General features: G+C 40.6%; 1 protein-coding gene across 5 annotated transcripts; it reads right to left on the bottom strand.

Moving 5' to 3' along the window:
- Positions 1 to 34: 34 nt before the first annotated feature.
- Positions 35 to 10,900, bottom strand: l3mbtl2 (L3MBTL histone methyl-lysine binding protein 2). Of its 5 annotated transcripts, none has more exons than XM_054599112.1 (20): positions 10,880 to 10,900; positions 9,570 to 10,024; positions 9,306 to 9,420; positions 8,222 to 8,315; positions 8,007 to 8,098; positions 7,202 to 7,335; positions 5,765 to 5,840; positions 5,377 to 5,456; positions 4,949 to 5,066; positions 4,358 to 4,492; positions 4,160 to 4,248; positions 3,759 to 4,005; positions 3,361 to 3,431; positions 3,037 to 3,141; positions 2,712 to 2,859; positions 2,448 to 2,530; positions 2,057 to 2,291; positions 1,797 to 1,859; positions 1,502 to 1,666; positions 35 to 1,408 (listed from the first exon to the last, which is right to left on the bottom strand). In XM_054599112.1, exons 2-20 carry the CDS (start codon positions 9,915 to 9,917, stop codon positions 1,038 to 1,040), a joined length of 2,769 nt encoding a protein of 922 aa, XP_054455087.1. In that variant the 5' UTR covers positions 9,918 to 10,024; positions 10,880 to 10,900; the 3' UTR covers positions 35 to 1,037. The 5 variants fall into 5 exon arrangements, with proteins under 5 accessions (XP_054455087.1, XP_054455086.1, XP_054455088.1 ...); XM_054599111.1 differs by lacking the exon at positions 10,880 to 10,900 and adding an exon at positions 10,861 to 10,876; XM_054599113.1 differs by lacking the exons at positions 8,007 to 8,098; positions 8,222 to 8,315; positions 10,880 to 10,900 and adding an exon at positions 10,861 to 10,876 and having other exon boundaries at positions 37 to 1,408.
- Between the last annotated feature and the right edge of the window lie 3,188 nt (positions 10,901 to 14,088).

Genomic DNA, 14,088 nt, shown 5'->3' with positions numbered 1-14,088 from the left:
TCATCAGGCTCTGCTGGAGGTTTCACTAGCTTTAGTTACTTGCTCAAAATAGATGCAGATTTTGACTTTATGCTAGTTATTCTTAACCACTACTCCTTTACCCGCAGAGTGTACTGAACTAAATACCTTGAGACAACATTCAAATCAGTAAGTTGAGGAACAGTGTTGTATTTTTTTATCAGTGATTTCATATTTACAAAAAAAGAAGATATCTGGATAAAAAAAACAGGACAAAAATAAAATGTTACAACAAACATTTGTCTGCTATGCCAACCCAGAAGTCATATTTACAGGTTTGATGTGATAATAAGTCCAGTTAAACTCAACTAAAGCAAAAGAAGTTCAATTGTGTACAAATGTCATTGTGTAGTGGAACTTGTCAACATGGAGAAATCGAGGTAGTTACATAACGGGCGAATAGCTATTCAACAGATCTACGGTGTAGAATTACTCCCCTATATAGTACTTTTTATTGGTAGTGTCAGAGTCTGCCATTCCTGCTCTGGATTCAAACCAGCCTTTTTAAGCCCAAGTGATTCAAAGGAATAATGTGCATGTAATACATGTAACTGTAATTTCATCTCACTGATGACAACCTTACGGTTTACTTTTCAGACGCACACAGCTGTATCAGAGCTGCATTAGGTTAATGCTGATGCAAACCCTCCATTTCTTACTGCTGCTAGTTCACATTAAAAATGTTCAACTAGCGAAACACACGTTGGCTTTTATTGTGAAGCAATCACTGTATGCTGCATGAAATCAGATTGCGTTTTTTAAATTATTATTGACTGACTTCTTTCTTAAACAGTAGTTTTCTTGCCCCAAAAATTTTGGGACCCCCACTTTCTGTTAACACATGCCACCGAATGAACCACAACTGATATCTTAAGGACCATAACTTTGATCCCAACTGATGTTGTACTTTTTTCGTTATTTTCTTTCTGTCATTTTTTTCCAGATCCACATTTACTCCATCGCTGTCAGCCCAATCTCTTTACTCTTCCACCTTTCCCCGCAGTTGTTCTCTTCATTCTTTAATCAGACATGCCTGCAGCCTCTCCTGTTGTGTCCTGCTCTGTGTTGCTCTCTGAAATTTCATCCATGGCACTGTCATCTCCTTGGCTCAGCTTGTTTTCGCTCTGCTCCGTGTTGCTGTCACCAGTAAAGCTCTCGTCCAATGATTCAAACTCTTCACTTCTTTCTTCTGCCGGTTCACTTGGCTTTACCTTTGCATGTGCTACGTTTTCTATGCTGCTCTGCTCTGGTGAGTGACGTAGTTCTGACTTCCTCTGCTTCCCTCCCTCTTCCTGTTTGATTATACCAAGAGGGACTTGTTGAGGGTTGTCTGGAGCTTCAATGGGGGTCTCCATCTCCACCTCTTCCACTTTCACCTGCACTGCAAAAACTACGGAGACAGAATGATGTCACCAAATTACCAAAATTGTCTCTCGAAAATGAGAAAAAGCTATCATCATGTTGTAAAAGTCTGTCCACTTACTCTCCTGCTCCTCTGGCTCAGTCTTGGGCTGGATGAGAGGCACTTTTGGAGGAAGAATGTGGTCTTCAAGCACTGGAGGACCATCAGGGCCACTTGCCTCAGGCTGCTTACCAACATCATCTTTAACTTGGTCCTGAGAGAGCCTCTTCTTTGCATATTTTTTTCCTGTGGAAAACAAAAAGACATAAATGATATATAGCTATATAGACATTTATATAACTATCAGATGTAAGAAAACACTAAATGTGAATCCGTTTTCTGTGATAAGACACAGGACACAGGAGTCAAAACTTACTCCTTTTCCCATATGGAAGGGCCTTGTGTTTCTTGTTCTGTGCTGCCTGGTTTTCCAGTTCAACTGGAAAACAGAATGAAAACACCTGTTACTTTAATGCAGGGTCAAAATCCACACAGCGCTAACCACCAAACTGAAGAGTTTTCTGCCTCATTTGGTCTTTGATTCCACCGCCTTATGTAAACACCGCAATCACAATAAACTGGCTCAGATTCCCAGCCGAGGGCTTAATATTCACTGCTATTGTGTGGGGCTTTTACCGAGTCCCGGAGGTGGCTGGAGCTGGTAGCGCATGAGGTCGCACCAGCCGACGGGGTAGATGTCTGGGGACTGGTGGTCGATCCACTGGTCGAACTCATCCTCCCAGCCGTCGAAGTGGATAAGCAGCAGGCGGCCCACGTAGCGCTTCACGGTGGCCACGCACACCAGACGCGGCTCCATCAAGTCCACCGCCTCCAGCTTCATGTTGGGGGAGAAGCCGTGACCCGGGTAGTCCTGAAGAAATGGACAAACTGCAGGTTCAAATGCTGTTTCATGAAGTTTCAAATACAACTATCTGACTAAAGCAAACAAACTGTGGATGTGATCACATTAATATGTTGCTAAACAGAGAGCACAAATGCTACACAAGGTTTGAACTTCCTGTCTTACGGTGTTAAACAGTCGTGCCGGTGCAGCTTTAGCGTTGGTCTTCTTCAGGTACTTGTCCCAGTTGAAGGTCTGAGAGTCATAGCCTGCCAAGACACAGAGAAACCAGAAAGTATTTTCATTAACAGTGTACTGCTTGAGCTTTTACCCCTGCATAAATAGACAATACCTTTATAGAACAAGATTATCAAGCAAACTGGTACCAGCAAAAAGTGCGCAAGTGTGAGCTGAAGCAGAGACTGAATGTAAGGGCATGTTCATGTTTACCTTGAGGTACCGTGAGAGGTATGTTGTTCTTTTTACAGAAGTCTACGGGAAGGATGGCATGAGACGAGGCGTGGTAACAAAACCAATCAGAGCCCTTGTTTGATATGGTGCCATCGATACCCACCATCAGGTAGCCATCTAACATCACCTGAGAGGAGTGGAGGGCGGCAGAGAAACATAAGAAAACAGAGAGAAAACTGTGTTTACAGAGAGTAGACAATACTGGAGTTATTGGTTTAAGACAAAGTCATATAATTAATGACCTCCTAATTCAATATTCAGTCACAACACAAAAAAACAAACCAACCAAAAACAGCAGTCGTACCTTGTGTACAGTGGCCACACAGATGCTTCCCAAGTTAAGATGGTCGATGGCCTCCATCTTCATTCCTTCCTCAAAGAAACCTCCTTCCATGTAAACAAACCTCGGCTGCAGATCACACAGTGTTTGTCAAGAGTTGTGTTAAAGCAGCTCCATGTAGAGTGTGACTTTATATAGTAATAATAATCAACAATGGCCAAAAATGTTGCCATATGTTACCATGGACAGACATCTTGTTAATACATAATCCAATGCAGCTTTTGCATCTACTGCTTTTTTGAATTAATTTGATAAATAATTTCTTGAGCAATGATATTTTTTATTTACCTTCTTAAAGAGCAGGAATGAGCTATCGCAGTTACCCCTCCAAACGCTGGCAGCAGCTTCCACACTGTTTGCTATAAGAAAAAAGAAGCATTTATTTATTTATTTGTATTGCCATGTAAACACACATCTTAAAGTTAAAAGCTTAAGTTCAAGAAAAGCGTGAAATGTGTGTGTTTGGAGGTTTAGTCTTCCTGCATTCCCGAGGTTTGAGCTGCTGACTGCTCAGCTGGTTTGTAGCGCTCTCTTTCCTCATATTTCCATTTATTTTGTTTCTCTTGCGACTTATTAAAACATGTTGCTGTTTTTGTTCTTTCCCTTATGTCCTTTCTTCCGTGTTTCTGTCTATATATTGCATGCTATCAATCATATGTATGGAGAAAACTAAATCCTTGACCTACCAGGGGCTCTAAAGGCATGACCCACTTTTCTGGACCAGCCTATTGGGTGCAGGAGGGGACTCCACATGTGGCACCAGAAATCAGAGAGTGTATTTTCGTTGGCGTCACTTTGGTCCTCGTACACCAGCCGCAGACGACCACCAGTAATGGATTCTATGATGGCCAGGCGGGTCCGACTCACATGTTTGGGGTCCACTACTTCCACACGCATACCCGTTTTGAAAGAGTTCCTCATGCTCTCTGCCAACTAGAGGGAGGACAGACCGAGGATGGCGAGGGGACAGAGATTAATTAATTCAGTGTAATTTAAATACTTTTATGTTATTTTAATTCGTGACACTCACATGTACAAGACAGATAGTTATCATTCATGAGTCAGATTATTCAGCCCTGAGTTTTACCTTCAGGTAGAAGTCAACAGGTAGAGTGTTGGCCCCCACAAGCTTTGACATCAAATACTCTTTCCAATCTGGGATGTTCTGCTTCACATCTATGGACACACAGTTTGTCAAAGTAGAACATATGATTTTGCTAAATCCTGATAACATTTTTATAAATCACTGTATGTTTTCTTCTAATCCTTAAGTGTGAACCCTCACCTTGTGGTGGCACCAGCAGCTTGCTCGTCATGGCGCACCATCCGATCGGGTTCATGTCCCCCGAAACGAGGCTGCACCAAAAATCTCGGCTGTGGTCGTGTTCAAAGCCTTCATATCTCAACAGGGCTTTGTATCCTGGAGAAACGGGATGGAGGGAAGACAAGAGTCAGTTTAGAACAATATACAAACCAAACGATTAATGGCAATCAACATGCAGTTTTGAGTTTGGTGAGGTACATGACTGTCAGCATGACTGGTAACGACACATTTAGGATTTTTTTTTATGATGCAGTGTCATTTGGCATGTTAGATGCTGGAGATGAGTGGAATAGTGAGAAACCACTGGCAGGAATTTGTATCGCTGCATCCGTCAGCGCACATGCATATACGAGATGAAGAAAGTGCGGACCCACTCATGGAAAAACAGATCCATAACACTTACTGGGTGACAAAAACTCCATGGAGAAACTTTAAGATTGTTAAAAAATAAGAAAATAAATGCAACAACTGCTCAAATTCATAATACTAAAACTGATTATTCCATGGTGGAAAGGCCTGTCAAAATAAACCGTGACAGACAGATGTACACACCTGCAATCTGGATGACAGTAGCAATCCAGTACACTTTACTCGGCAGTACAGCGTTTGTATTCAGGACCTCCACCTTCATACCCAGAGTGATGTCATCCCACTGGGCACAGAGGGGAACCTGCAGGTGGGAGGTCAGATGTTTCCTTACAGATCATTAATGTGAGGACTTTTCCATTTTCAAACATTCCCCGGGAAACTTAAGAGTTATATTCTCCAGACTGCTCAGAGTTTACTTCTTATGTTTAATGGATTATTTTGCAATGTATCCTTTTGTTTATATGTTGGACTGGGTTTGTTCATGTTGGTGAAAATGCTGTTGGGAAGGCTGTTTGTATGCAAGTCTAAGTCTCCATGATTGTCCCTACAGTAATACTAGAGGCAAATCCCAGAAACATCTTTTCTAATTTCTCCAAGCAGATAGGACTCACATGTCTGAAGCAGGACACTGATGCAGCCAGAGAGGTTCCCTTCTCCAGGTAGGCGCCCCATTCAAAACCTGCAGCCGATGCTACAGAATGGAGAGAGAACAGAGGAATCATACAGCTGATGTCAGATTTTGGGAGAGGTTTGTGTACACGTACTGTATTCAGCTTCTAATATTCCTGGCACTGATACTGGTAAAGCCGGTCTTTGCAGTATAAATCAATAGTCATCCACAAAATCGTATGGCCCTGTTCAGATCTAGTATTGTGTGTGAAGACATGTTAGAGTACACACCTGACTTCAGAATGTGTCTCAAATGTAGGACTCCTTAAAATCGGACTTTGTACTGCAATAAAGTAATTCTGATGACTTGTGTGTGTTCAGTGGCCTCACCGTTCAGTCCTGTTGGGGCTGGAGGGGGTTTGTTCACCTTGTTCAGCACTGTGGCTTTTTTTGAGGGGGGCCTTCCCTGAAGAGAGAAGCAAAGCAAAGTCGTCTCATCATCCTCATTTATGTGGCCACTTCACCATTGAAAGCAAGTTGTATCACATGTAGTCATGCATTGAGTACCAACACAAAAAACTTGTGCACCATTTAAGCAGTCCGTTTCGTTTTCTTCCCTTTTATCTCCAATGAGGACATGTTGACTTTTTTTTTTGTGCAAAATACTGCCACCGTGTGTTAGTAACTATAAATGAAAGTAAATATATGACCCCGTCATATAGAATGGAATAACCATAAAGCTTCTAAAAGAGAAACAAAACTGGATGTTAAGACTGTTAAGACAGCACACACTGACCTTTACCAAACCTAAAATGTTCAAGTCTCAACAAATCACTCCAAAACAATCTGTGTAGAAATAGTAGCAGTATGTTTTTGGCTAAGTGACCTCTTCAACGACTAAGGGAGCAATAGTTATCACAAAAACCACAAACATGGTCAATCCTGATGTGCTTCAGAACTGAAACAAGAAGTAGCAGACCACATTTTCTTAAAGTGTTGACAACATGTATTTCACAGTGTTTTGCACTCCATCACTAGAAGTACTTATTTAAACTCGGCACTCAAGCAAGATATGCTCTGCTGATGTAGACTGCATGTAAAACTCAAGTCTCCAATTTTCATTTAAGTCAGTGCTGCTGACACTTTGCAACACTAAAAACAATCATCAATCATTGTTAAGATGGTGGTGAAAAAATTGTCGTTGAATAAAAATAGTTTCAAAATACACAGTTGCTTATACTGTAGATTTTCTGATGGCGGCTGCTTACTAAAGCAAAGAATGTCTGCGCAGAACTTCTACCTGATATAAGAGGGACACAATAACTAGAAAGGTGTACTTGGCGCAGATCTCTGCCAGGTGTGTATGCAACAACCACTGCTGTAATCTGATCATACAATCCAATCCAAAAACTAAATTAAACTCACCAAGCTGTCTGCGTAGCAGCAGCATAATGGTGACGTTGCACTCAGCTGTGTTATCACTTGTTGCCCCTACCGACCAAGGGCTTGCTAAGAGTAGTGAGTGAGGAGTCAGCAGGCAGTCAATGGTAGTATGAAACAGGCAATAAAATGTGTTTTGAGTAAGTGTAAATCACCGCTACCACGAGAGGTCCTTGAGCATGCATTCATAATATGCCACCCAAAATATTATGCAGTTTGCTTCCACCGAATGCAAGATTAGCCATGGACAGAGACACAGATGCACAGGCACAGAAGGGAGCGTTCGCATGAATCTACTGGCAGAGATTATAATAATAATGCTGTGGGTAGCTGCAAACATGTACAAACTTTTGTTTTTTGGTAAAAAAAAAAAAAAGCTTTTGTCACCTGCAGTCGTGCTAGTATGGAGGACTTCTTGGAGTTTGATGAATAAGAGCGTGAACAGGATATACTGCAGAAACGCTTGGTCTTTGAAAAGAAGGTGCTAATACTGCCGGTGGTGCCACACATCTCACAAACCACTGTAAAGACAAATAAATACACGCATTTTGTATAAAACATCAAGAAATCTTATTTACAGTCTTTTGAGCATATAGACCCTTTTACTGTTTGTATACAATGATGACGTAGAACGCATGCGCGCGCAGTCTGGCAACAGAAGTATGGCAGAGATCAACAGCTTGTCAAGCTATGCAAGGGAATTATCAACAAAAGATCGCGAATTTTACTTTAACAAGTTGACTTTGACAAATGGTGTCCGACTTCCAGATCCGTGTACTATTACTGAGTGGGTTGAAGACGTCAACAAGTGGCCGAATATACAGTGGCCAGATATATATACGTACTTAATAGAGAAACCGAGCGTGTACACCAGAGAGAAATTACGAGCCTATAAGTCACTGGATGCTTATGAATACGTTGTCTGTGGTCATGTACAGAACGTCAAATACCATGACATAGACTCTGAGTTTTGTGTGGTGAAACACACAAACACACACACACACACACACACAACACACACACACACACACACACACACACACACACACACACACACACACACACACACACACTTGATTCCAAAACCACTTCAAGGTCTGGAAAACTGTTCTAATGTAATCATTTCTCCTGGAAATACATGGCGGTGGGAACCCTGACAATCAGTTAATTGTAAGATTAAATATATTCATACCAGAACAGAGTTCTGGAGTTTCAGATGGAACCGGAGGATTTGCTGCAGTGTTAGGTCTGTTAGGTCTCTCTCTCCTCCTTTTCCTATGGTACCTACAGTATAAAAATTATAGTTAGACTGATCCATATCTCCAAACAGCAGCTGTATGCACCAAAGCTTATGCAAGAGGAAAATAAACTAAAAAACGACTAAGAGGAGGGCAACTCAAATCGTACCTGTCCATCTTTGCATCGGGGTTCTGGCTTTGTTTTGTGTACACAAACACAGAAGGCACAAAATCGGGGCTACTAGAGTCCAATGACGCCTCACCTGCAAATAAAACACCTTTTAATCTAGTTTCAAAACTTTATTTACACTAGTAGGGCATTGTAGTTTCCCTCACTTACAATGACCACGAGTTTACAGCAAGGGACATGCAAACAGCAAATCTAACGCCAGCTTATCAAACTTTAGCTGCATTTGATTATTATTCTACTGTAGTGACCACTCACTAGCAGGACAATGTTGGTTAGAATTCACAGCGAGCTAGCCTTGTTGACGTTATATTTACTTGTTAGGTTTATTCAACTACATTACCCATGACCGTTAGCGGGTTGATAGGTTAATGACGCGGGACGGGGGAGCGCTTGTTTTTTTGTTGTTAGCGCGAATGCAGAATGTAAATAAAGCTGACGGTTATTTACTCCGTCCACAAAAAGCCCTTCTCAGCCCTTTTTGTTTCCCACACTCCTACACTACATTGTAAATACAATCACTAATGTAAACCAAGCTTTTCTGTAAAATCAAAGAGTAGATAGATAACCTTACCTGATATAAAGTGGGCGCTACAGACCCGAGCATTTTTTATTATGTCCTCATTCCAGTCAACACGTTTAATCGCCTGCAGCCACAGACGCCGCCGGTTGCTCTTAAATGGTTGTGATCCTGTCGGAATCCTATAAAACTTTAGTCCGCCGGTGGAATATCGATTCTGACAACCATATACGCAACAACCAGACATTTTGAATGCTGGAAACTGTTTTTTATCCACTTTTAAACTCTTGCTAGCCAGTTGCTACCTCGTGTGTGAGGGAAACAACACCACTTCTGTTGCCGGCCTGCGCACGCAACTATTTGATGACGTTGGCTGTAAAAGGGTCTATACGGATGGGCATTTAATTTATTCAAGTGTTTTGTGGAAAACTCCCATCCCTCCTTTTTACTCTCTTTAAGATTGCTAAAATTGAATTAAAATGAACAGACAGAAAATTTACATTTTGTCTTGTTCTCTTGTTGTTTTGTTCCTCATTTGCACCTCACCTGGTCTTTCTTCTTTGTTTTTTTCCCCTCGCTTCATCCCTTCTCCTGTCAGATGTTCTTTGTCACCTCCTCCATCGGCATCATCCAACTGTATGGCACTTTCATTATATTCTGCCTGTGAATAGACAAAAACAGAGTGGTAAAGTGAATGTGAATGTTACTTTACATCATAAATGTAAACAACCAAGAGACTTGTTTAAAGCTCTCAGAACAACAGACACTCTCTCTCTCTCTCCTCAGTGAACCAAGGTTATAACTACTCACACTTGTGGTATGATCTGGTTCAGCAGTAATGCCTCGACGTTGGATAGCAGGCAGGCAGTTCCTGCAGCCCACTCCACTGCAGGAGGAACAGTGTGGACGGATGAACACAGTAGGAACAGCTCCAGGCTTCAGAGTCAGAGCTCCTGTGGGTGGTCTGGGCTCAAAGTAATCCTTGCCAAAATGCTCGCTGCAGAGGTGAGAGTTAGGTGTGGCGACCCACTGGCTGCGGGTGCGCTGGACCTGCTTCTCCCATTTGCGAAACTCGTCAGGGTCCTTGGGGAACCTAAACAGCTTCACACCATCTTCCGCAGTTTTGCCGCATCCATAAGCCACGCAGTGGTAGGGCATCCTGCGTTCTCCTCAAAAGTGGACAGCCAATACGTCAGAGTACAAAGCAGGATCTACAACCGGTCCATCCTTTCTTCTTTTGAGCTGTAGAGTTTGTTCTATGAGCTCTGCAGAGCAAACGGATGATTGTGTGTTACAAGTAGCAGACGTTTTTCAAATTGTACCGCAGATAATACATTTTGGGACATTAGCTTTCAGGTTAAACCATTTCTAAACGCTAGTCACAAGAAAAAAGTTTTTCAGCAGGGGCAGACAGAGGCAGAGCTGGATGACAGTTTAGATGTATATGCTAGTTCTTGATCTAATATGTCTTGGTCCTACCTGTTGCATTAAGTGACACAGTTATTCCTGCTGAAATGATTGATGAATAAAGCCTCTGCCTGGCAATTATATTTACATTAGAAAGTCATTTTCCCTCTGTTATCATTGTCTGTCATAAACAATATGAAAACTGTTTGATTAATAATATCGACCTAATTGGTTAAGAATCACAGTCTAACAATCAAAATATGTACATTAGGCATTGAAACATTAGTTTATATCAAGATAAACTTCTACAAATCAGAACTTTAAAACATTTGTTAAATAAGTGCATACAAAGTAACATGCTAAATAACACGTTGAAATGATTTATGCTTTGAAACACTGTTTGGGGCAAATTGTAACAGCTAACAGGTTTATAAACAAGCTGGTTAAAAAACAAACAACAGTGTGACTGGCTCACATGCTTCTCTACATGCAAGCTAACGTTAACTGCTAATAGTGCTAATAGCACGTTTGTGCTAATAGGAAGCGCTTACTATTACTTTCAGTGGCTACTTGCATATATACTAATAAGCTATGCCCTAATTGAAATGTTTAATACGACTGCAAAACTATTGGATATAAGTTGTTAAGTTGTATCTTCTTGGTAACGAGTGATAGGTTCGTTGGTTAGCCCCACCTGTATCGTGGTCGCCTACCTTTGACGTCATCGTGCTCTCCTCTTCTGCTAGGAGAAAGCATTATGGGAGTTGAGGTTTTAGCAGATTCGAAGGGACTACTAGTCGATTCTCCTCATCTCAAATAAACTGTGGTGGAAATGAACTATGAACATTTACGAAAGCACTATGCTGAAGAACAATGTTTTGCTTTCAGTATTTTCTTCACATGCCACTTTCTACTTTCATCTACTACATTTCAGGGAAATGTTGTAGGATACTTACTTCAATACCCTTCAATCAGCTTTTGTTACTTTCATAGCTTTAATTTGTAAAAACGTTGCCAATACTTATAAAAAGTATAGGGTTAAGGTGGTGTGTTAGTGTCCATACTTAAAGTGCTGTCCTGTGTTAATAGTAGCCTATAATATCGCTATTTAATATAGTATAGGAATTCATTAAGCCTGGAATCAACACCTTACAGCCAGACAGAGTTACATTTGTTCAGAAATAAAGTATAGCACTCTCATTCTCATTATATCTGCAGCCACCAAGACAGTGAGGAGTATGCTGTTTGCTTTTTCAATTCAAAAATAAGAAATTCCAACAGTCATCGTGAGTAGAAAAACCTTAGTGATTAAGAACAGTATAACTCTGAGTAAAACTCAGTCTGAATATTGTCAATATTGACATGAAAACTAAAAATTTACTTAGAATTAATTTTGTGAGCCAACTCAGAGTTTGGGCATAAAATATAGATATTATTGATATCCAGTAATAACTTTAAGTACTGACATCACAATTCATATTGAATTACAATAACACATTAGTTACAAAGGATACTTGTCTCCTTTAAGTATGTCGGTATTCTGTTAGCAAACTTTACATTACATTACATTACATTACATTACAGTCATTTAGCAGACCCTTTTATCCAAAGCGACTTACAGGAAGTGTATTCAAGATAGGTATTCAAGAGAACTACTAGTCACCAGAAGTCATAAGTTCATCTCCTTTCTTAAACAAGCATCTTAAAGCATAAACCAGAGCAAAAGTATAGTGCAGAGGCAAATTACTACGAATGTTTTTTTCTTCACCTGCTGCCCAGCATCCTCATGTCTGAGCCAACATCACAGCAGCTTACTCTCAGAGGACCGTGCTGGTGGCAACCCCCAAGTATAGCAATGTTAGTCAGTGGCTCGGGCCACAAATTAAGTGTGGGGAGAGATATTTTGACAGTTTTGTGTAAAATTGCATAGTTATGATTACTCCTTGTGATTTTGGTGATCTTGTGCCATTTCCATTTGCACTATCATATAGTCAAAATATACCCCTTAACAACATGTTTATACATGTCAAGCTATCCCTATAATGTAATGACTGGATATGTATTCAATTAAATCTATTATGGATATTAATGATCCTCAGAGGATGCATCCTAATATTTTTGGTGACCCCCTGACCTTTTCTCTTGTTGCACCTTAGTCTAACGTTTCCCCAACTCCCAAATCGAAATCAAATCTCAAAAGTCATGCTCACCACAAGATGAACCCTTTACACTTACAGTAAATTACCCAAGGGATTTTACTTAGGCCACCCATAGGACAAACATTACATGTTTAGCGTCACTATTGGGTTATAAGAAAAGCAAGAGCAAAATCAAAAACCCGTTATTCGTTCCATCCAATACTTTAAAACTACACAGTTTAACAAACACTGCAACTTTAAGCAGCAGGTTTGGGGATTTATAATTCACTTGTGTTGTCCTCTGTGCCAGTTTCTGATTACAAGCACAATCTGTGGTCTAAATCGAAATCCAAAACACAGAATTGGAAACTGCCATCCAAAATTGTTTTACAGAACTATTAATAGAGAGCTCAACACTAGAAAACAGCTGAATTAAAGCCAGCAATGCACACTTATGTTGTTCAATGCATGTTGTTTGGCAAAATTGTAGCTAAACTGTGTTCCCAATTAAGATCAGCTGAGAAATGTTTTAAACGTGTGTTAAAAACTGACTGGGCCTTTATCACAGCTAGTATAGGCCTTTTTCACACTATATGTTTGACTTGTTGTTGTTTGAAAAGCACAGGTGTTACTAATGACATTAATGATGGCTCTGGTATATTCAAGTGTCAAAATGTGCCATGATAGTGTGACAGTGAACCAGCATGCACAAAACAAGGACCCTGAATTTGACACAGCTAAATGGAATTCAAACATCCTTGATTTCAGTAATTTGCACCTAGGCTTTGCCTGTGACCTGTCAAAATGTCTTCCGTCATTTTCATTTTTGTTATTTGACAGTGACACATTGTAGGCTTGCCGTGGTAGGCATTGGCAACTTGATTAAAATAAGTCTTTATGTTTGTATTTGAACCAAAATGTGTATTTGTGGTTCCTGGTTATGGCTAGTTTAGTGACTGGTAAAGGTGGCAACTACTGCAGTACATTGAAGGCCTCAGGTGTCCATTGGTCTGTCTGAATTAGTTTATGTTTGCATTTGAAGCTTCAATAATTGTTTCCATCCTTTGCATTCATGTTATTGGTTTTATCTTGCTTCATTCTTTGCCACATTGGAAGCCTTTTTTCCCATTATTATTGATGTAACCGCATGTTATACTGCAATCATAGGGACCTTAACAAGGGCCAGGCATGACTAAATATTAAATATCATCATATTTTTAGACCCTGTACAAAGGCTCTGATTACTTTTTCTTCAACATTGCATGAAGAATGTATAAAGTAGGTAACGATGACCTACTGGCAGAGTTGGGGGCAGAGTAGTTTTTTGCCCTGGGGCCCCCTAGTGGGTTAATCTAGCCATGGTCCTGTGACTGGGCACGATACCCACACTACCTGGGTCTGAGGCTGAGTACAAGGTATGCGCCTATATGGTCCTGTGGTCAAGCGTCATGATTCACAGATGTGGTTATCTAATGATGCAGGTTTGGTGAAGCCTTCATATTAGTTGTTATCATGCAGATGGAATCCCACTTTTGAAAGCAGATCATTGGATTTGACAACTTGTAAAGTGTTGAAACCAACCTACCAGCGATAAAAAAGGATCTGGAAGATACATGAGATTTGGAGAAATGTATATAGACTTCTGATTGCAATGTGTAAGCAACCAATGGTTTTCCATCTTCACCAAGATGACTTAGTAACTGTGGGGCCTTGTGACAATGTCCTGGAGAAGACGTATGGATTTGAAGAAGTTTTTTGCAACCTCTTCAATTAGAAGAGCATTT

The sequence above is a fragment of the Anoplopoma fimbria genome, chromosome 5, assembly GCF_027596085.1.
Source record: "Anoplopoma fimbria isolate UVic2021 breed Golden Eagle Sablefish chromosome 5, Afim_UVic_2022, whole genome shotgun sequence".
NCBI classification, from domain to species: Eukaryota; Metazoa; Chordata; class Actinopteri; order Perciformes; family Anoplopomatidae; genus Anoplopoma; species Anoplopoma fimbria.
This window is presented reverse-complemented; position numbering and strand designations above follow the sequence as displayed.